Genomic DNA, 20445 nt, shown 5'->3' with positions numbered 1-20445 from the left:
TGAATTACACTTGTTTCTAGAGTTGATCTTTCTAGACTCTACTATAGAACTTTCATTTTAGAGTTTTTCTTTCAACTCTCTAAAACTACTTGAACATTCTAGATTGATTATCCGTTGTCTTGGAGATTAAGTTAGTGATGACATTTAACAATTCAAGCGTCTTCAGAGACTATTTTCTAGATGTCAAAGGATATATTTTTTGGGAAAATATCTAGGTTAATCAAACATGGGAAAATACTAGCAAAACAGTTTTTAGGAAATGTTTCCCTTCATAACAAACACACCCTAATTAATCACTTATCGGCTGTTCACCCCATGCTTATGAAGCCAAGAATTTACTATAAATATTTTTTTGTTTCTAAATTATTTTCACTGCTTGCACGGAACAGTTCTAATTTAGTACTCCCTCCGTTCACTTTTAGTTGTCCGCACTCCCTCAAATAGGCTATATTTGCCTTCGTTATACTTTTTTGATATATTTGTCCTTACCATCCAACTTTAGGACCATATTTACCCCTGTGCTCTATTTTCGGGCCATATTTCCCCTCCGTCTTAAATCTCCATGTCCCATCTTTATTTCCTATGTAGCGCCTGCGTGGAATATTTTTTCCCAAATTAAATTAATTATAAACCCAAATAACCCCACTCACCCCCCCCCCCCGTGCTCCCGTAATGTTTGGTCTGAAAGTGTAAATGTTTGTCCGACAGTGTAAAGGCAAATATATCGAAAAGGTATAACGAAGAACAAATATAGTTTATTTGCTCTCATTTACCAAAAAAAAAAATCGACTTTTTGTCCTACTTTAATATATCCACAAGCTTCTTTTTCTTGTTTTATCCTTAGCATTAGTTACTATTTTCCAAGTCTACTGAGATTATACACCAATTAATATGAATATTATTGTAAAATGTATATTTATTTATTAATTTTTAAGGGCGTGCAAAATTAAAAGTGAATAAGTAAAAATGAATCGAGGGAGTATAATGCAAAATTTAGTATTTGGTCATCATCATTTCAAAAGTCCATCCATATGAAATAGGGAGTAATGTCTTAAGAGAATATTTGTATTGGATTTGGCATATTCAAGGCCGCATGTTAGGGGGCATGAAAAAGACGGTGTCACCCACCATCCCAAACAAAGTCTACGAAAATCAAACAAATTCTCACTTTCTTTCTTCCTTACCCTCAAATCTGCCATTTGGGGACCAAGTCTAACAAAAATTTCGAACAAGAAAATTAATCAACGCTTTAGTTTTTTTCGATTTTTTGGCATTTATGGAATGATGCAATTTGCATTGTAAGTTCCTTCTAAAAGATTCTAAACTAAGTTCCTTCTAAAAGATTCTAAACTATGTTGTTTCATTATGTTTTTCAGAGCGTACAACTTAATTAAAAAGTAGTATTAAATTTCAGCATTTTTTTCCTTACCTTTTGGATAGGAGAGGATAGGACGGCAAAGAGTTGGAAAACAGAAAGGGGCCTTGCAGTGGATTTAAATTTGAAAAAAATAAATATTGCAGTTAAAATTGAAAGGTGAATTTAAAATTGGGTAAAAATGTATATACAAATGTAATACATATTTCTTGGTATATACATTTTTTATTATTTAACCACGATTAAGTAATATGCATTTTTTACTTTGATTTGATGTTGTTTAAGATTAATTATTTAGTTAGATGTAAACATCCGGTACAGATAAGTGTTAACATTTTATGCTTGACATGTTACAATTATATAAAAAGATGATTAGAGAGCAAATAAAAACTAAAGTATATATTCCATACAATCCAACCGTTTTTAAGGTTGACTAACAACTGTCTGAAATCCTCATTATTTACTATACTGTGCAAAGATCATATCTAGCCAAACACACCCTAATTAAGGCCAAACCCATCGACGTACTTCTTTACTGCTAATTTCCATTTTCACTTCATTATTTTCTTTGCAGGTTATCGGAGCAAAATCAACACCAAAGGGCGCGCACATCCAACTCTCAAATGCCTCAATTTTTAATGGTCAAAACTCCCAAATTAGTGAATTTACAATTAAAATGAGTTGGCACAATTTAATTGAGTTGGCACAATTTAAATGGTTTTAATTGGCTACTAAATCCATTAGGACGGTAGTGTTGGTTTTACTCTAGATAACGCAAAAGTGTCTAAGTGGAATCTTTGTCTAAATGGAACAAGCGGTCACTTTAAAGGCAAGTGAAAAAATGGATTGTCGATGGGTTTATAATTAATCACTTATCGGTTGTTCACCCCATACTTATGAAGCCAAGAATTTACTATAAATATTTTTTTGTTTCCAAATTATTTTCCTTTGCACGGATTCTAATTTAATACTCCCTCCGTTCACTTTTAGTTTTCCGCTATACTAAATCGGAAAAAGGTCTCCATATTCCCTCAAATAGACTATATCTGCCCTCGTTATACCTTTTTTGATATATTTGTCCTTACCATCCAACTTTAGGGCCATATTTACCCCTGTGCTCTATTTTCGGGCCATATTTCCCTCCGTCCGTTAAATCTCCATGTCCCCATCTTTATTTCCTACGTAGCGCCTATGTGGAATTTTTTTTCTCAAATTAAATTAATTATAAACCCAAATACCCCCCCCCCCCCCCCCACCGTTTACGCATCCCCTAATGTTTGGTCTGAAAGTGTTGTGCTAATGTCTCATTAATATGGCCTGAAAATAAAGAATAAGGGTAAATATGACCCTAAACTTGGATGACGAGCGCAAATATATCAAAAAGGTATAACGAAGGACAAATATAGTTTATTTGTGAGAGTACAGGGGCAAATTTGACCATTTACCAAAAAAAGTAAATTTTCTTTTGTCATTCACTTTAATATATCGAGAGAAAAGACAAACTTTTTTTTCTTATTTTATCATTGCATTAGTTAATATTTTCCAATCATTTTTCAAGTTTATTAAGATTATACACTAATTAATGTGGATATTATTGTAAAATGTATGTTTATTTATTAATTTTTAACGGCGTGTAAAATCAAAAGTGAATAAGTAAAAATGAAATAATGCAAAATTTAGTATTTGGTCATCATCATTTCAAAGTCCAGGGAATCAATATGAAATAGGGAGTAATGTCTTGAGAGAATATTTGTATTGGATTTGGCATATTCAAGGCCGCAATGTTAGGGGACATGAAAAAGACGTCGTCACCCACCATCCCAAACAAAGTCTACGAAAATCAAACAAATTCTCACTATCTTTCTTCCTTACCCTCAAATCTGTCATTTGGGGACCAAGTCTAACAAAAATTTCGAACAAGAAAATTAATCAATGCTTTTAGTTTAAAGTTGGAAAAGAGAAAGGGGCCTTGCGATTTTTTGGCATTTATGGAATGATTTTAGCAATTTTTTGCATTGTAAGTTCCTTCTAAAAGGTTCTAAACTATGTTGTTTCATTATGTTTTTCAGAGTTTACAACTTAATTAAAAAGTAGTATTAAATTTCAGCATAATTTTTCCTTACCTGTTGGATTTTTTCCCAGAGGATAGGACGGCAACCCATTACCCCTGGAAGAAAAAAAAATCGAGGGGCCTTTAAAGTGGACATGAGTGTATTTAAATTTGAAAAAAATAAATATTGCAGTTAAAATTGAAAGGTGAATTTAAAATTGGATAAAAAATTCACTTTTTCCGCATGGAATGATACAATTTTGCAGCCCTCAATTAAAAACACCAATTATTTAATGAATGTAAGATATATTTCTTGGTATATAAATTTTAAATATTGCAGTTAAAATATTTAAAATTGGATAAAAATTCAATTACTAAGTATATACACGAATTAAGAATGACATATTTCTTAGTATATACATTTTTTAATATTTAACCATGATTAAGTGATATGCATTTTTACTTTGATTTAATATTTAAATTTAGTTATTGCTTAGATGTAAACATCTAGTGCAGATAAGTGTTAACATTTTATGCTTGACATGTTACAATTATATAAAAAGATGATTAGAGAGCAAATGCAGTAAAAACTAAAGTATATATTCCATACAATCCAACCGTTTTTACGTTGACTAACAATTGACTGAAATCCTCATTATTTACTATACTGTGCAAAGATCATATCGAGAGAATTAGATATCAAAATAATATCTCAAGCTTCTCCGAAGGAACAAATACAGTTACCAAAAACACTACAATTCGATCTTTCACTACAAAAGGATTGAATTTGTCTCCTCAACTTTCGTGTGAAAGAAAAACAAATATACCTCAGATAATAATAATTTATTCATCAGATTTTCTCACTTTTACTGAAATTAAATACTAGTGGTATTTGAAAGTAACAACCAGCAAACTGACTTTTTAAAAAACGCAGTTGAGTAAAAGCCCCACAGAAAAGCATTTCGCTTTCAACCTTACGAACTCTTTTTAGAATGAATCAAACAACGTTCTTCTCAACGGTAACCCAATGCAAATATGGGGTCCACTTCACCCACTCTTTGATTTTCAAATCCAATATAAAACAGTAACAAAAAAAAAATTAATATAAATAGCGATTTACTCATTCATAGACGCCACGTTACCATTACATTAATTAATTTCCAACCAAATATGAAAACTAAAAGCTACTTCATTTTATTCGATAATATTTTACTAAATAGCAAAAGAAGGATGATTAACGAAGTATTTTGAAACAAAACATCACAAATATAATTGAAATCTTAATCTAGATAATTATTAAACCAAGAAGCCTCAAGCTCGCCTTAATCGAATTTGAAGTTTTATCTAAAGTTCACATTCATTTTCTTGTAAATATATTCATATTGAGAGACGTCATTTGTACCAACTCGTCTCTTGATTCAATGTTAAATTACGGAAAAACTCATCTCAAAATTTAAAGTTAAAAGAGTTAGATGAACTTAGCAACTATTTGGTCATAGATTCTTGATCAGATTTAAAAAATTTATCTTCAAGCATCTATTTGGCCATGAAATTTGATCAGATTTTGAAATTTTTTCTTCAAAATACCTCCAATTTTCAAAAATTAGGTCAGACTAATTTTTGGGAGATATTTCACTTCCACTCACAAAATTACAATTTTTTTTCCAAGTAAAATACACGTCTAAATACAACTTCAAGTCCAAAAATTACAATTTCGAAAACCGAAATTTTCAAGTTTCAACTTTAAAATTTATGGCCAATTGAGAGCTTAAATGAAGATTGTAACCAATAATATGGCTTAATAAAATATAGTCAAACATATTTGACGTGAATCAAGTAGGAATAAAAATAAAAACTTTTTATCTCATTTGGTGAAACTTTTTCTAAAATTTTCAAAAACCCTTGTCGTTTGGTGCATGGCCAAAATTATCCCGGGATTACTAATTTATCTCATATCTTGGGACTATTTTATACGAGATGGTATAAAATAGTCCCAGGATAAGTGGTATAAGAAGGTATATCCCAGCTTATATCATGAGATGCATTTTATACTTTGTTTGGTATAAGGTATAAATTTATTCCAGGATAAATTTATACCTTCTAACAAACATAATATAAAAAATTAATGCTAAAATATCTCAACTTATACCATGCACCAAACACACCCTGGTATTTTTAAAGAAAAGGATTTATTACAGCTTTATCTAAGCTGTCTACACTCTTTCTTTCGTCTTCCTTTCTTTTTCCCTCTCCGCGTTTTCCTTTCTCCCTTCTCCCTCACATACACACGCACACGACTCTACATATTAATATACACATTCAGACACATAAATTACATTACATATCTTCATATAAATAAATAATCTTTGAATCCAAAATAACACATTCAAAGAACATGGCACCCACTTCATTTTCCTCTCTCTTTCTGTTCCTCATCATCACCACCGTTAAAGTCGCCGGACAAACAAGAACTCCGGCAGCTGTAGCTCCGGCACCGGCATCCGATGACTGTAACGGTATATTCTTACAATACGTATTCACTTCAGGATCTAAAATTAAACCCACTTTAAAATCCAAGCCATCTAGTCAACCTTACAAGTTTCAATCCATTCTAAGTATAATCAACAATGGGTTAGATGAGTTAAAGTTATGGAGAGTATTTGTTGGGTTTCAACATGATGAGTTGTTGGTATCTGCTTCTAATGCTATTCTTGATGATGGGGTTTCATTTCCTGCTAAAGTTGGTAATGGTACTGTTTTTGCTGGTTTTCCTGTTTCGGATCTTAAGACTGCTGTTGAAACTGCTGGTGATACTACACAGACAAGTGTGCAGATTAAGATTGTTGGTACTCAGTTTGGTGTTGGCTCTCCTAATGTACCTATGCCCTTGAATATATCTTTGGTTAATGATGGGTTTATTTGTCCTAAACCCTCTATGCTAGGTATGGATCTTCAATTTAAATTCATAGTAGATACAATAAACCCTTTGTCTGTTACTCCCTTTGTCCAATTTATGTGGCACAGTTTGTATTTCAAGAGTCCCTTGAATTCAGGCGTGAAATCTTTAATTTTTTTTAAAATAAAATTTACATTTTTGGAAATAAGTCACAATAATTGATAATTCAAAATATTTAAGAGATATATGAAAAAATCCAAAAGGTGCCATCTAAATTGGGACGGATGGAGTACTTCATTTGAATTGTTTGTCTTGCCTTTTGCTGTGGTTGTTTTCCTTTGAGCCGAGGGTTATTGTGGGGATGGGGTAAGGTTTGCATACATCCTACGCTCTCCGGACCCCACTTGTGGGATTACATTGGCTATGTTGTTGCTGTACAATAACAAAAATTAACATTTCTGCTTCAATCCCAATGCAGTAGGATTTGTTATGTGAATTCTCAATTAATTGCAGAGACATGGTTTGATGAATATTAGGATTGATTTGTGATTAATCAAGTTTTATGCGACTTTCCTGTTTTAGTTGTCAAATTTAGGCTAAAGTTTGGATTTTTATGGAGTATTGTATTTCGTTTGTGCTACTTGCAAAATGGAATTGCTTTTAGTTTAGATCTGTTGTCCATGGTCATAAACTGGTCATTGTTGTTTTTCCCGAATGGTGCTGGAGGTTAAATTGTCATTCAAATTGGTTTATTGAGCGAGAGAAAGATGATAGTTTTGTCTAAATTTCTGAAATTATTAGCTATACAACAATAGGTGATCTAACCTCATGAAATGTTTTTTTCTCTCTCACAAAATCGTGGGTCCTGTACTATTTTTATTTTGAATGAGATTTATTGGAGAATGATAAAGACGGGTTATTAGACAAATAACTTTCTGGAGAATATGGTTCATATGGTTCATTACTATGTCAACTTGGATGGATGGAGCATTGTCTGAGTTTTGACAACTCTTAAGGAAGTATATATTTTATAAAGATTAGCAGTAATTTGATGCTATCTTACCTAGAGTTCCGAATGAATCTTTTGCAAATTTCGTGCATAGTTGCCTGGAAATTTGGTTTGTCCTTAACCGATTGACATTTCTAGCTTCTCCCTAAATTCTTTATAAACCAAAGTGGTTTAGAACATGTATTATTTGAAATTCTACCTGCCTTAGTAATTTCTTCTTCTTTTTCTCTTTTTTAACTATAGTTGTTGCTTATCTGAATTGGCTATGCTTCTTAATTGTTCAGGAAAGAGTGTTATGCAAGTATGCTGCACTAAAGACCCAAAATTCAAGACAAATCTGACATTGGGTGAGAAATTTAGTCGACGCCAAGATGGGGATCTTACAATTATGTATGACATCCTAAGAACATATGATTCAAATTACTGGGCACAGGTTACCATCGCAAACCATAACCCCCTTGGCCGCCTTGATAACTGGAAACTAAGTTGGGACTGGATGAAGGATGAGTTTATTTGGGAAATGAAAGGCGCTTATCCCTCTGTTGTTGATACTTCTGACTGCGTTTTTGGGCCACAGGGCAAATTTTATCAAGACCTTGATTTCTCCACTGGATTGAACTGTGAGAGAAGGCCAACAATAATTGATCTGCCTCTGGAAAAGACCAATGACACAAAGTTGGGAATGATACCTTTCTGTTGCCGGAATGGGACTATCTTGCCACCTGCTATGGACCCAAGCAAGTCAGTTTCAGCATTCCAGATGAATGTCTTTAAAATGCCCCCAGATCTCAATCGCTCCTCGTTCACTCCTCCACAGAATTGGAGGATCGAAGGCAGACTGAATCCAGATTATAAATGTGGACCTCCAGTCCGTGTAAGCCCCACCCAAGTTCCTGATCCTAGTGGACTATTACCTGATACAGCAGTATTTGCAAGCTGGCAAGTTGTATGCAACATCACCCAACCAAAAGGAGCTAGCCCCAGATGCTGTGTATCTTTCTCTGCTTTCTACAATGAATCTATCATTCCTTGTCCAACATGTGCCTGTGGTTGCCCGTCTAATACCGCTCGGACATGTAGTACGAAAGCTCCCGCTCTTCTCCTCCCATCTCAAGCTCTTCTGGTTCCATTTGACAACAGAACCAAGATGTCCCTTGCCTGGGCTGATATTAAACATCTTCCAGTTTCAAACCCATTGCCATGTGGAGATAACTGCGGTGTGAGCATCAACTGGCATTTGTTCACAGACTATAGGGGCGGATGGTCAGCCAGGATCACCATCTTCAATTGGGATGAGTCTCCCTTTATTGATTGGTTCACTGCGGTGGAATTGGACAAAGCAGCCCCTGGTTTTGACAAAGTGTATTCATTCAACGGAACTATGTTAGACGGGGTTAATAATACAATATTCATGCAGGGTCTTGAGGGCTTGAACTATCTGGTAGCAGAAACAGATGGAGCTAATCCAGAGAAAGATCCCCGTGTACCTGGGAAACAACAATCAGTAATCTCGTTCACAAAGAAGAATATCCCTGCCGTCAACATTCCTGCTGGTGATGGGTTCCCAACGAAACTATACTTCAATGGAGAAGAGTGCTCATTGCCAAAGGTACTCCCAACAAGCAGTTCATCTAGAATATCTTCATTCACTCTCACTACATCCATACTAGCACTTGTGGTTTTCATGTTGGTACGACAATAGCAGTGAGATGTGGCCTGCCAATTGATTCATTCTTTAGATTCTGCAACCAGGTTTTAATGCTGGTGAACAGTCTTTCAATCAGTTTGTGTATTCAGGGACAAGGTCTTTTCAGCAAGTTTTGATTTGTAACTATTGCTTAGTCTGGAAGTCTATTTCCAGATAATATTTGACTTATACGTTAATACCTGTATAATTAGCAGACAAGAATACCTCAGTTTGTTCATCATCCTCTCTCTCTCTCTCTCTCTCACACACACACACACACACGTGACAAACAGTTTCAAGTCTGTATGCAACTCAGATGAAACGAGGCTTTTTTTACCCGGTGATACCAATAACATTGTTTGAAATAGCAGGATAAAGTGGAATATTTTCACTTGGTTCAATTGTTAAAATTTTGATCCGTCAGTCACTTATTAAGGATCTTTTTGCTCAGTTTACGTAGACCTTATCAATGTGACTTAGAAAATGAAAAGACGAAAGCTTATCTTAGATTATGACGTTGAAGACTATTTTAAAACTCAACAACTGCAGTTCAGATGTATATTCTTGTTTAGTATCCACGTCTGTGATAACTCCTCCCTCCATTCCATAATAAGTGACTTTTTAGGCTTATGCACACCCCTTAAGAAAGTGCTCACTCCTAGAAAATTAGAAGTGTTTTTACTAACTTTTTCCTAATTAAAATGCCTAGAAAAAGAAAAGCTTAATGATTCTTGATTATGTAAATGAGGGTCATTTTGGAAGAAGAAGATCAATTTCTTCTTGAAATCCTAAAGCACCACTTATTTTGAAACAAAATGAAAAGCCTAAAAAATCACTTATTATGGAATGGAGGGAGTACTTTATATTTATGACAAATAATAAAAGAAAAAAGACTAAAAATGCCCCTCAACTTTGCGAAATAGAACAAATTTACCCTTCATTTGAGTTTGATCTTAAATTGCCCTCAACTATGGGAAATAGAACAAATTTGCCCTCCATTTAAATTTGGCCCCAAACATGCCCTTATCTTGAAGAACATTGCTCAAATTTGTCCATTAAAATTAACGGATCTTGCCACCCTCCATTTAAATTTGGCCCCAAATATGCCCTTATCTTGAAGAACATTGCTCAAATTTGTCCATTAAAATTAACGGATCTTGCCATAAATAAAAGCACAGCTTACCGGGGACATGACCCTGGACAGGAGGGTGTGGAGGTCGAGTATAGGGGTAGAGGGCTAATAGGTTGCCGTGTAGATTTTTTTCCGTACTAGGAGTATTAGTATTTGTTTACACTTTGCTTATTTTTACAACCTAATTGTTTCTTTCACTTTGTTTATCTTGTTGCTCTTACTGCCTATTATTACTACTGTCTTTGCATCTCTTCTTGAGGCGAGGGTCTATCGAAAACATCCTGAAGGTAAGGTAAGATCCGCATTCGCTCTACTCTCCCCAGATCCCAGCTGGTGGGATTATACTGGGTATGTAGTTTGTTTGTTGTTGCCATAAATAAAAGCACAACACAAGAACGACTACAGCTACCCTTGCCATAATTAACAAAATGAGCTTGATCTCTCAAGTCATACATTGTTTAACAAATAGGGTAGACGTTTAGGATTTTGCTCTCTACTGGTTTTATATTGTCTCCCATTGTAGGTAGACCATAACAGTAAGTGAAGAAAAAATTGAAGATGGCCATACTTGTATAAAACCCAACTTCGATAGAACTATACAGAATTAGCTAATACACAGAACATACATCTCAAGAGTTTGAGCTGCACACCTAAAAGTAAAACATGTAATGGAGAAAAACAATGAACAACTATATAAATCCGACAGACTTATCCTAATAAGTAATTCAAATGAAATCTGTACATTAAAAGATCAATCCTGAATGTGAAAGGGAAAAGATTGCATTATTGAAGTTAGAACTTGACCCTCCTGTTTACGAAAATCCCTGCACCTAACGTCTGCACCCAAGAAATGTGATTCTCCTAAAATCACCTATTAATACCAGCAAAAACTTTGCATGTTTGCCTTTGGCGCACCATGCAGTAGTATCATCAAACAGCTAAGTCTATTCCCTTCTGTGGTCTATCTGATATTCATACTTCCCATCCGACAGCTACTGTCTTCTTAGAGCACAATCCAAGTTTTATAGCTGAAGAGAAAAATGAGACTCCTTCATTTTGGTTCACCGGGAATTTTCAGGTGTAACAGCAACTATGTACACTGGTGTCTTCAAATTATATGTTTAAACTGTCAGGTACATCAACAACTAAGCTTTGTTCACATCTTAAACCGGAAGATTATCCAACGTGTATCCATCAAAGCCAAATTCAGTTTCAACTGGTCCAACACTTCCTTGCTGTTGCATATGCAAATTATCCAAATTAGGAACGAGAGCTTATTCATGAACTACAAAAGTTGATTAATCTATCTTCGTTAAGGATAACAAATTAGAACTCACCTGTTTTAGGAAGGCACTCATGAGGTCATCCTGTCCAAATTGCTCCGGGAAAATGGTATTCTGATAGTCTGCGTCGGGAAATCTTTCAGCTTTAACAGCAAGCATATTCCCACCAACAGAGTTAAGTTGTTGTCCACCCATAGGATTAGAATGTCCAGTTTCTTCCCCATTGGAGTACATTGGTTTCCCAATAGGAGCATTTCTGTTTTGTCCACTGTTGTGTGTTGAAGAAATCCCTTGTTGAAGTAACAATTGTGATGACACACCCTGAGTTCCCTGTATACTTGGATGATGAGAGGCGTCATAGGTTGAACCAACATTCTGTAAACCCCAGTTCTGCGATTTTGGCTGATGGAGTTCGTTGAAAATATCATAATTAGAAGGGAAACCTCTAGATCCTTTGATATCAGAGTTCACTTCTTGCTGAAGCATCCCTCGATTAGTCAAAGAGGACATCCCTGAACTATTACTCCCAAGAGAAAAGTTGTAGCTTTGCAACTCCTTGCTTTGATTTACCGAGAAATCTACCATTGAAGATCCTTGGGAGACTGGATTGTACACACTTCCTCGTGCATTGTCAACAATACCACTCTGTGCTAGGACCGCACCAGGTATCCCCTCTGACGACAAAGATTGCTGCATGGACAATGGAAGCCTCGAAACTTGACTGCCATTATTTGCTCCATTTAGCATTTGAGCCCTTGGTTGTGATTGGGACATTCGCCTAAGCAGAGAATTATTATGTTGTGTCGTGGAGTTCACTTGCATATTCATACCCACAAAGGTCTGGGAAGGCTGGTGCAAATTTGCAAGCTGCTTCGGTTCCATGGTGGTTGGGATTCCATGCAGCAAGTCGATTTGCTTATTGCTATTATTCGGTTGTTGCCCTTCTGGAAATATCAACTTGGAATTTTCGAAGCTGAAAAGGTTTCTTTGATCTACTAGGGGCATAGCTATGGCAGATTTGGTAGCAGATCTACCTAGGGCCGCTGCTTGGAGGGTAGCAAGACTTTGTGCAGGGATTTGACCGGCGGCAGCAATAGCTTGAAGATCAAACCCATTGAGGGAAGATATTGTGCCAAAGGTTGGGTCTGGGCGTCCCATGAACGAGTTGTTCAGTCCATTTTGGTGCTGTGATACACCACTCAACCTTCTGAGATATAACCGATATTTCTGCAGAAAATAATTGCAGCCATTGAGTGCTCCGCTAAAGAGATTAAGCAAACTTTTTTGTACTACACAATGCAAAACAAGTACAAGACAGACTTCGGGCAATTACACTTCCTGGGCATGACACTGTAAAAGGGTAAGAAGTAAAAGTCTTAAATTACCTGAAGGTGGCTAGCAACATTTTCTCTGGTTAGTCCAGAAACATTCATCAGTTCCAAGATTTTCTTGGGAACGGCCTCTGCATTCATATCCAATGTTGAAACGTTAGCATGGACGAATAAAACAACAAATATGTAGATAAGTACTCATTTAGATTTCACATAGACCAAGTTGTACAGTAAAAGACAGCACAACAAAATTGTATGACTGCTTATAACAAGATTAAATACTGAAACAGACTTTAAAAAGTAGGACACTCGAGTTTTTTTTTGTTTATTTTTCTTTTCCAGTCATTTTTCGTTCCTTCCAATTTCATTCTTTTTCCTTTTCTTTTCCAACACTTCTAATCATTTCTTCCATTATATACAGCTGTTATTTCATTGTTTCTTTCTTCTTTCTTTTAGCATATCATACTGAGAAAATTTAACCTATAATTGATGCTCTGTCACGTTAATTCTATTATACTTCCTTTTTTTTTTTTTTTTTTTTTTTTTTTTTTAAACGGGTAAAGTTAACTCTATTATACTTTCTGTTACTTCTTAACTACTTCAACTGCAATAGCCGTCAAAGAAAGGTACAAAATTATCTGATAATGATTGGAGTAACAATAGATAGAATCATATCAACTTTGTTGTTAACACTTAACAAATTTGATAGGACCGAGTAAGTGACATCTGAACAAACCAAAATTAACCTGTTTGCAACTAAGCCTCAATTCCAAGATAGTTGGAGTTGGCAAATAGAGAAAGATGCATGAAACCATAAAAAACTATCAAGAAAAGAAATGAAAAAGACAATATTCTGCATTGCATAGAATTAGGTATAGGGAAAAGAAGCTATAGATTAACTTTGTTGGAACAACATCTCTAAATTGAATACTTCCCCTTCGCCGTCCAGCCAAGACTGGGGGGAAATAGGCACGAGGTGGCAAAAGAAATCAATGTTAGGTTAGGGTAATGGATAATTCAACTGAAAAGAACTCTTTCTACCAGTTGAAAGGTCATATCTCTATTCAGTTCTCACTGCCAGAAACCAAGCAACACAAAAACTGGGAATCTTTACAAGTAAGCTCGTACTGAAAAAGCACTTAAGGGAGAACCCACCCATATACAACAAGCGGGAAATGTGTTAACAGATTACAAGACAAGCAACCCCGAAAACGAGGTAAATGGCATGTGTAATTAAAATAAACGTCCAGAACATACAAAGCAACAAGGGTATATGTTAACAAGATAAGAGGTCAAACATATAGCAAACAGAAGAGAAAACGGTCATACTGTCAATTCCAAGTTGATGCACAGCTTGTACAAATTGCTGATGAAGCTCCACTGACCAAACGACACGTGGCTTCTTTAGTGTGGATTGATCATCCCTATCTTCAGCGTCTTCTTCCTCTTCCTTTCTTTTCTTAGAGTTTTTCCAGTTTCCTTCATTAGCTGAAGATGAGTAATCAGCATCTTCTGATGGTTTCTGCTGCCGATCTCCCTCTTCCACACTTCCTGATTGATCGAAATTGTTATCCTTCCACTCATGTTTCTTTTTACGAACAACATGCTGCCAAATATTCTTTAGTGCCTCAATCCGCACCGGTTTGATTAGATAATCATATGCACCATGAGTAACTCCTTTCATAACCACATCCTTACTATCATCCGCCGACATCACTAACCAATACAAATCCACCAATTAGTACAAATCAATCGTTATGGACATCACAGTTCTTAACTAAATAAAACAGCGATACTCACTTATAACAGGCAGGTCCATCTCCAAACCAATGTGCTCAAGAAGTTTGAAACCATCCATGTCTGGCATATGTACATCACTTATAACAATGTCAAACCCATTCTTGTTTTCCCGGAGCAACGATAGTGCAATCTCAGCCCTATTACACTTGGTCACTGCAACATACAATAAGCAACAAATCAATTGCAAGAGTAACAAAAAGAAAATAACTAAGTTTACTTTACCTAGAAAATTATCATCTAAATTTTACTAGAATTACATCCAAACAGAGATCTAAAACCACCTCTCTCCCAGCATAAATTCATAATAATCTCATAAAAACCAAATCTTGAATCAATAATCAAACTCACTTATCATATTATACCACAACAAACTAGTAATACAGACTTAAACTTACCAAAAAATATAACAATCAAAACTTAAAACATTTCTAATAAATGGTCAACTATAGGAAACAAAGTTACAAACTTTTCAAGAATTGGATATAATACCTTCATAGTGGCAGTTCCTTAACATCTTTTCCAAGATCCTTAAACAAGTAGGGTCATCATCAACTACAAGTACCCTTAAGCCTACTGGAAACTGATCTGAAACCACATCACCAGACTTCCAAGAACCAGTAGAACTAGGAACAGTACCAATATTCATTATTTCTCACAATTTTCAACAACAATACATCAACAGAAAGAACCCCAAATTGACAAACAGTAGTATAGTAACAGTAGATATCAATCTCCACATATGTAAACAGTCATATAATAGACTATAGTACCAAAAATGAACAAAAAACCTACAAAAACAGAACAGAAAGAGACAGAAGAAAGTTGTCAATGGAACAAGAAAGCAACAGAAAGAACATAAAGAGGGAATTTAGGAGATTAAAAGTTGTATATATATATTTTGTGTTATGCTTATGCATAAGAGATTGAACTCTTGGATGTGTAAATTTTTCTGTACTTGCTTTTGGGGTTTATCTTATTTTCACATTTATTCTTTTAATGGTTCCTTTTTTTTTTTTTTTTTTTCTTTCCATATATGATGGTGGGTCTTCGAATCCAGCTCATACATGAGTTTAAGTACCCCATGCCAGCCCAAAATGAGTATTTTATTTTATATATATATTTTTTAATACTTAGTAGCATAGGTAGATTTATATATTATTTACTTACTTTTTGTTTTTTGCGTGATGAACCATCATACCTTTGAGTTCTTAGCCTAAGATTAGTGTTATTTTCTTATTAATATTTAATATTTATAAATATACTGTACATGCCTAATATTGTATCCTTTAATTTGAAGTATATATTTGCTTAACAGAATATCATACTCTCTCCGTTCCAATTTATGTGATATAGTTTGACTAGGTTCGGAGTTTAAAAAAGAAAGGCTTTTAAAATTTATAGTCTAAAACAAGTTATAGATATTTTTGTAGCTATAAATCATTTTATTAAGGGTGAATGGAAAGTTTTAAGTTAAATTATTATTAATTTATAGAAATGTATCATTATTTTCAGGACAGATTAAAAAGGATAGCGTATCATATAATTGGGATAGAGGGAGTACAAAAATTCAATTTTTAGTTTAAGATTTTTTCTTTTTCATTAATGCTTATATCACGTTAAAGATCATCATACTTTCAATACTTGGTTAAAGATTACTGGGTAAAAAACCACCATTCTTTCACACTACTGGAACACCTATTTATTAACTTAAAATGGTTAATTGGGTAAGCCTCCTCGTATATTAGTGTTAATGGAATATGCTTCATCCACTAGTTTTAAAAAACTAATTCTTTCATTATTCTATTTGTAACTATTTGTCTTTTTCTTTTTCTTTTCTTGTTTTTGAGGTTCACGTAGTCCTTGCTTAGTAGCAGGAAAAATCCCGTGGCAACTAAATTACATTTTCAAATTTCAACTATAATAAGTTCCCATCTATTTAACAGGACTCGATTATTGTTGTTGTTGTTATTATTATTATTATTATTATCTAAATCCTTGCTAGTTGCTTTTATGAAAATAAGGCATCGAGCCAAATTGGAGAACATGTTTCTAACATCACGAGACTGACAAGTTGCTTGTTTAGGTATAATACTAGCCTTCTCTTTCCTTTTTATTCCTTCTTTTAAGTGAGTTGTTAATAATGATTTATTTAAGGTTGAATTATGTAAATAGTTGCAGATCTAATTAAGACAGATACCAGAATATAAAAAGAGCCAATCAAACTGCTGAAGTAGTGTCAAATCAGATCTTCACTTAACTCAATAATCTCCTAATAATTAGGAGTTCTTGGTTGAATTAGAGATATTGGAGTAAATATTCAGTTAACTATCTTGGTAATAATATTTTCCTTCTACTTCACCTACTTCATACCTTATAAATCTATTTTTCTATATATGTGGTATTTATTTATTTAAACTGAAATGTAACCGGTAATAAATTCTATTACATGCTTTCAAAGGAAAAATGAAAATCTAATGAAGGTAACTTGTTTGCTATACGTTTTTTTTTTTTTTTTTTCGTTTCGTACCCTTTTTCTGTTAGTGGATATAAATAAATATGAATAAATATACAAATATCAATAAATTAAATTAAAAAGAAGCTGGTTGCCAATTTGCCATGTTGAGTAATGTCAAAATTAGGTGTTGACCACATGAGTAGACAACTTAATTTGCATCCCTCCGAGATCGATTCACATATGCCCCAATATTTGCTATTTTTCAATATTTCGTATAAGAAACTCTTGCAACATGTTGTGCAATCTTTAATTAATTATTTTCTCCTGTTTCTTGTTTTTTCTAATACTTATAAACATATTTAAAATGTTAAGTCATCAGATGTGAATAAGGATGGCTGAATGAGATCAATGGTCTAAAGTTAAACTTTAAGAAGAGACATTAAAATGTGTGTCTTTAAATTAGTTGTCGTAAAAATTTTTTAAGTTTACGAGGGTTAAAATGTAAATTTTTAATACCTGAGACCAATATTCTAAAATATAATATTTTTATCAAATTGGCATGAGAAATGTTGTAGCTTGTTGTAGTACTTTTTCATAGCTATTTTGAATAGACAGGAGGGGTTATGGTCAGCACTCCTCACCTGAGTTACTAAAGGAACAATAGCTCCAACAAATGGGACCAAAGGGAGGGAATAAAAACAAATAGTTTTTGAATATTTATATTTTAATTGTAAAATATTGAGTTATTCAATTTAATGTCACTTCAGTAATTAGTCAAAATGACTTTCAACAAATTGAAGCATGACAACATTTATGGAACGGAGAGAGTGCGCAAGAAAATAGTGCTGTTGTCCCCTTTTTGTGATTATTTATAATGTAGTACTCTTACAAGACGTAATAAATTATTTAACTTCACATAATAATATTATTATTTATATTAAACTGGTTAATTCGAGCTAATAAAATGTTAACCATATGTTTATATTAAGTAACCTCCTTGTTGTAAAGAAATCAATTTACTACATGAAGTTTTGCTTGCTGCTTTTACCCCATCATTACTCAACATCTATCCTATATTATCAGTACAGAAATTGACGAAAAAAATGATCAGGTTATTACTAAAGTGTAAACCCAGTACTAAATAATAAGCACATGAAATGAAAGACATTTTCAAGTTCTGGACGGCTGCATTGTTTCTTTGTTTGCTGGTTTTGCTGCATAAAAAATACTAGTCGTTTACTTTACTTTTACGTACCATTTGCTTTGTACATTGAAAAATACAGCCACAATAAATTACAATACTTACTTGTTGAGCTCTGAAAAAGTTCTCTGATATTACGCTTTCTTTATTGGCTATAACAAGAGGTCAAAAAGGGAGAAAAAGTTCCCTAATCTAGCCTTGCCTTTATTTTTACCGGGAAATAAACAACAACAAATTTTAGTAAAATAAAAAATAAGCATATTCCTTTGCTTTTTTAAGTTTCACTTCATGAGAAATTCAAGAACATACCTCAAACCACATTTTACCACGTCAACTTTTATCCTATACAATCCTGAATCCACTACAGATTTAGTTTAAACATTATATCATTTTTTACAAAAGGCAGTGGTAGTGTACAAGCATTTATAGATGGTACTACAGTACAACGTTTTATTTCTTTCTCGTGGCGAACGATTAAGCATTAAAATTTGTTGTTAAAAATAATGAAATTGATATATTATATCCTCTCCACTCTCCAGGTCCATGTACCGAATCTAATTTTAAATAACATTAAAAGGGCGTAAATTTTCCAATTTTAAATGTTGCCTTAGTGTGTTCGCTGAAGTATTCAGTATGAAGGGTAAATAATCTTAATTTTGGGGTAGTGCATTTTAATTTTGTAATAACATCATAGAATATTAAATGGGGTAACAATTGTTTTGCTAACAAAAGAAAACACACAAAGTATATGTAGGTATGTAATGTATGTATCTGTAAAAGAAACAATTAGTAATGGAATCACTTAATTGTTATCAGGAAAAAAATGTAAAATAGGTTTCAATTTCTTTCTTTATTTTCCTTCCGCGCCATTTCTCAATTCTCATCACTTGCAACAAAAAAGAAAAACTTTTGTGGGCATTGGCCTTTCATGGCTTCAACCTTCATGTATAACGCAAGTATTTTTCACGAGACAAAGACTAGTAATGTTATGACCCAAATCTGGAGCAATTATCACAAACATAGTAAATGTAACAATACTTCGGAATTATTGACTTAAAATTCATAATACGGTCTTTGATTCATACTGCTTTCAATTGGATCAAGTATGGAGTAGTACGTAGTTTTTATGAAATCATTAACTTCAATTCTCTTTTTCTTATCTTAGAATTTTATTTTAATTCATGACAGTTGTTCGAGATAGAATATATAATTTACTTTTTCCCTTATGCCGAAAGTTATCTCTTTTGATCTCAACTTTCGGATCTGCCTATCAAAAATGGCCATCAGCTCCTCCTCAAATGCCAAATTTTGGTCAAGTAACACCGAATCCCACTGAATCACATGAGAATCATCAGCATGGTACTTCTTCAACACGAGCATCAAACAAAGGAGCAGCAGTATATTCTCAAACAACATTCTTTTCCTCATTTTCATTGGGAAAATTAAATTGACATTCTAAAAATATCCAAGAAGTCTGTGTCACCAGCAACTTATTATTCCATGTTACTTCCAGCAATAAACACAAAACTATTTGAGATTTGAATTTGTGTAACGTGTCAGGGATTGCCCTTTCCTACTTTATTTGGACTCTCTAAATTGTGTTTTATTTCAAAAAAAATTTCTTAGTGGAAAAAGATTACTCGGTAGAAAAGAACTTTTCTATATTTATCCTTTTCTTGGAGGAGAAGTTTTGAACTCCTATAAATAGAGATCCTTTCTTCTCATACACCAATACAATAACATCCACAATGTAGTCTTTTAGAGAGTTTTCTTTAGGAAGAGATTTCTCTCTCAAAGGGTTATATGTTTTTATATTAGTATTTCATATGTAGATCAATTGATCAACCCGTATTAGAATATTATGTCTCTTTTAGTATGATTTTCTTTGTCATCTAATTTATCGTCGTTCAAGGTTTGCAATTGTTAGCTTCCGCATGATGCCATTTTATTTCTATCCCAACAAGTGGTATCAGCGCCAATGGTTGAACGAGGCTGAAGACGGGTTCAAGCGGATACAAATCAAGTTGCAGCCAACTCGACGATAATGACGATCTTTGACAATTAAAAAAAATAAAAAATTGGAGTACTACATGTGGATACAATTCTCAATCATATTTTCAACAATCCTGCTGCTGCATATTTTTATAACAAAAATTATTTTTAACTCATGCTTACTTTAACGCATGAGCTCCAATTTTCAACTCATGCTTACTTTTAACGTATGAG

The 20445-nt window shown here is 33.8% G+C and overlaps 2 protein-coding genes across 2 annotated transcripts; one reads left to right on the top strand and one right to left on the bottom strand.

Moving 5' to 3' along the window:
• The first annotated feature begins 5664 nt into the window (after positions 1-5664).
• Positions 5665-9255, top strand: LOC132034428 (COBRA-like protein 7). The gene is made up of 2 exons (XM_059424778.1): positions 5665-6367; positions 7615-9255. Exons 1-2 carry the CDS (start codon positions 5821-5823, stop codon positions 9030-9032), a joined length of 1965 nt encoding a protein of 654 aa, XP_059280761.1. The 5' UTR covers positions 5665-5820; the 3' UTR covers positions 9033-9255.
• A 1435-nt stretch (positions 9256-10690) lies between these two features.
• On the bottom strand, positions 10691-15603 carry LOC132034427 (two-component response regulator ARR2). The gene is made up of 6 exons (XM_059424777.1): positions 15053-15603; positions 14564-14716; positions 14093-14479; positions 12818-12894; positions 11487-12659; positions 10691-11384 (listed from the first exon to the last, which is right to left on the bottom strand). Exons 1-6 carry the CDS (start codon positions 15207-15209, stop codon positions 11313-11315), a joined length of 2019 nt encoding a protein of 672 aa, XP_059280760.1. The 5' UTR covers positions 15210-15603; the 3' UTR covers positions 10691-11312.
• Positions 15604-20445: the final 4842 nt, after the last annotated feature.

The sequence above is a fragment of the Lycium ferocissimum genome, chromosome 10 (genome assembly GCF_029784015.1).
Source record: "Lycium ferocissimum isolate CSIRO_LF1 chromosome 10, AGI_CSIRO_Lferr_CH_V1, whole genome shotgun sequence".
NCBI lineage: Eukaryota > Viridiplantae > Streptophyta > Magnoliopsida > Solanales > Solanaceae > Lycium > Lycium ferocissimum.
The sequence above is the reverse complement of the archived record's forward strand: the minus strand, read 5'-3'. Positions and strand labels throughout refer to the sequence as shown.

Excerpts from the sequence above, each read along its gene's own strand:
- LOC132034428 (XM_059424778.1), top strand. The coding sequence starts at position 5,821 with ATGGCACCCACTTCATTTTCCTCTCTCTTTCTGTTCCTCATCATCACC. Across the intron at positions 6,368-7,614 it reads TCCTAAACCCTCTATGCTAG|GAAAGAGTGTTATGCAAGTA; the intron begins GTATGGATCTTC and ends TTAATTGTTCAG.
- LOC132034427 (XM_059424777.1), bottom strand. The coding sequence starts at position 15,209 with ATGAATATTGGTACTGTTCCTAGTTCTACTGGTTCTTGGAAGTCTGGT. Across the intron at positions 14,480-14,563 it reads GATGGACCTGCCTGTTATAA|TGATGTCGGCGGATGATAGT; the intron begins GTGAGTATCGCT and ends TGTATTGGTTAG. Across the intron at positions 11,385-11,486 it reads TGAGTGCCTTCCTAAAACAG|CAAGGAAGTGTTGGACCAGT; the intron begins GTGAGTTCTAAT and ends CATATGCAACAG.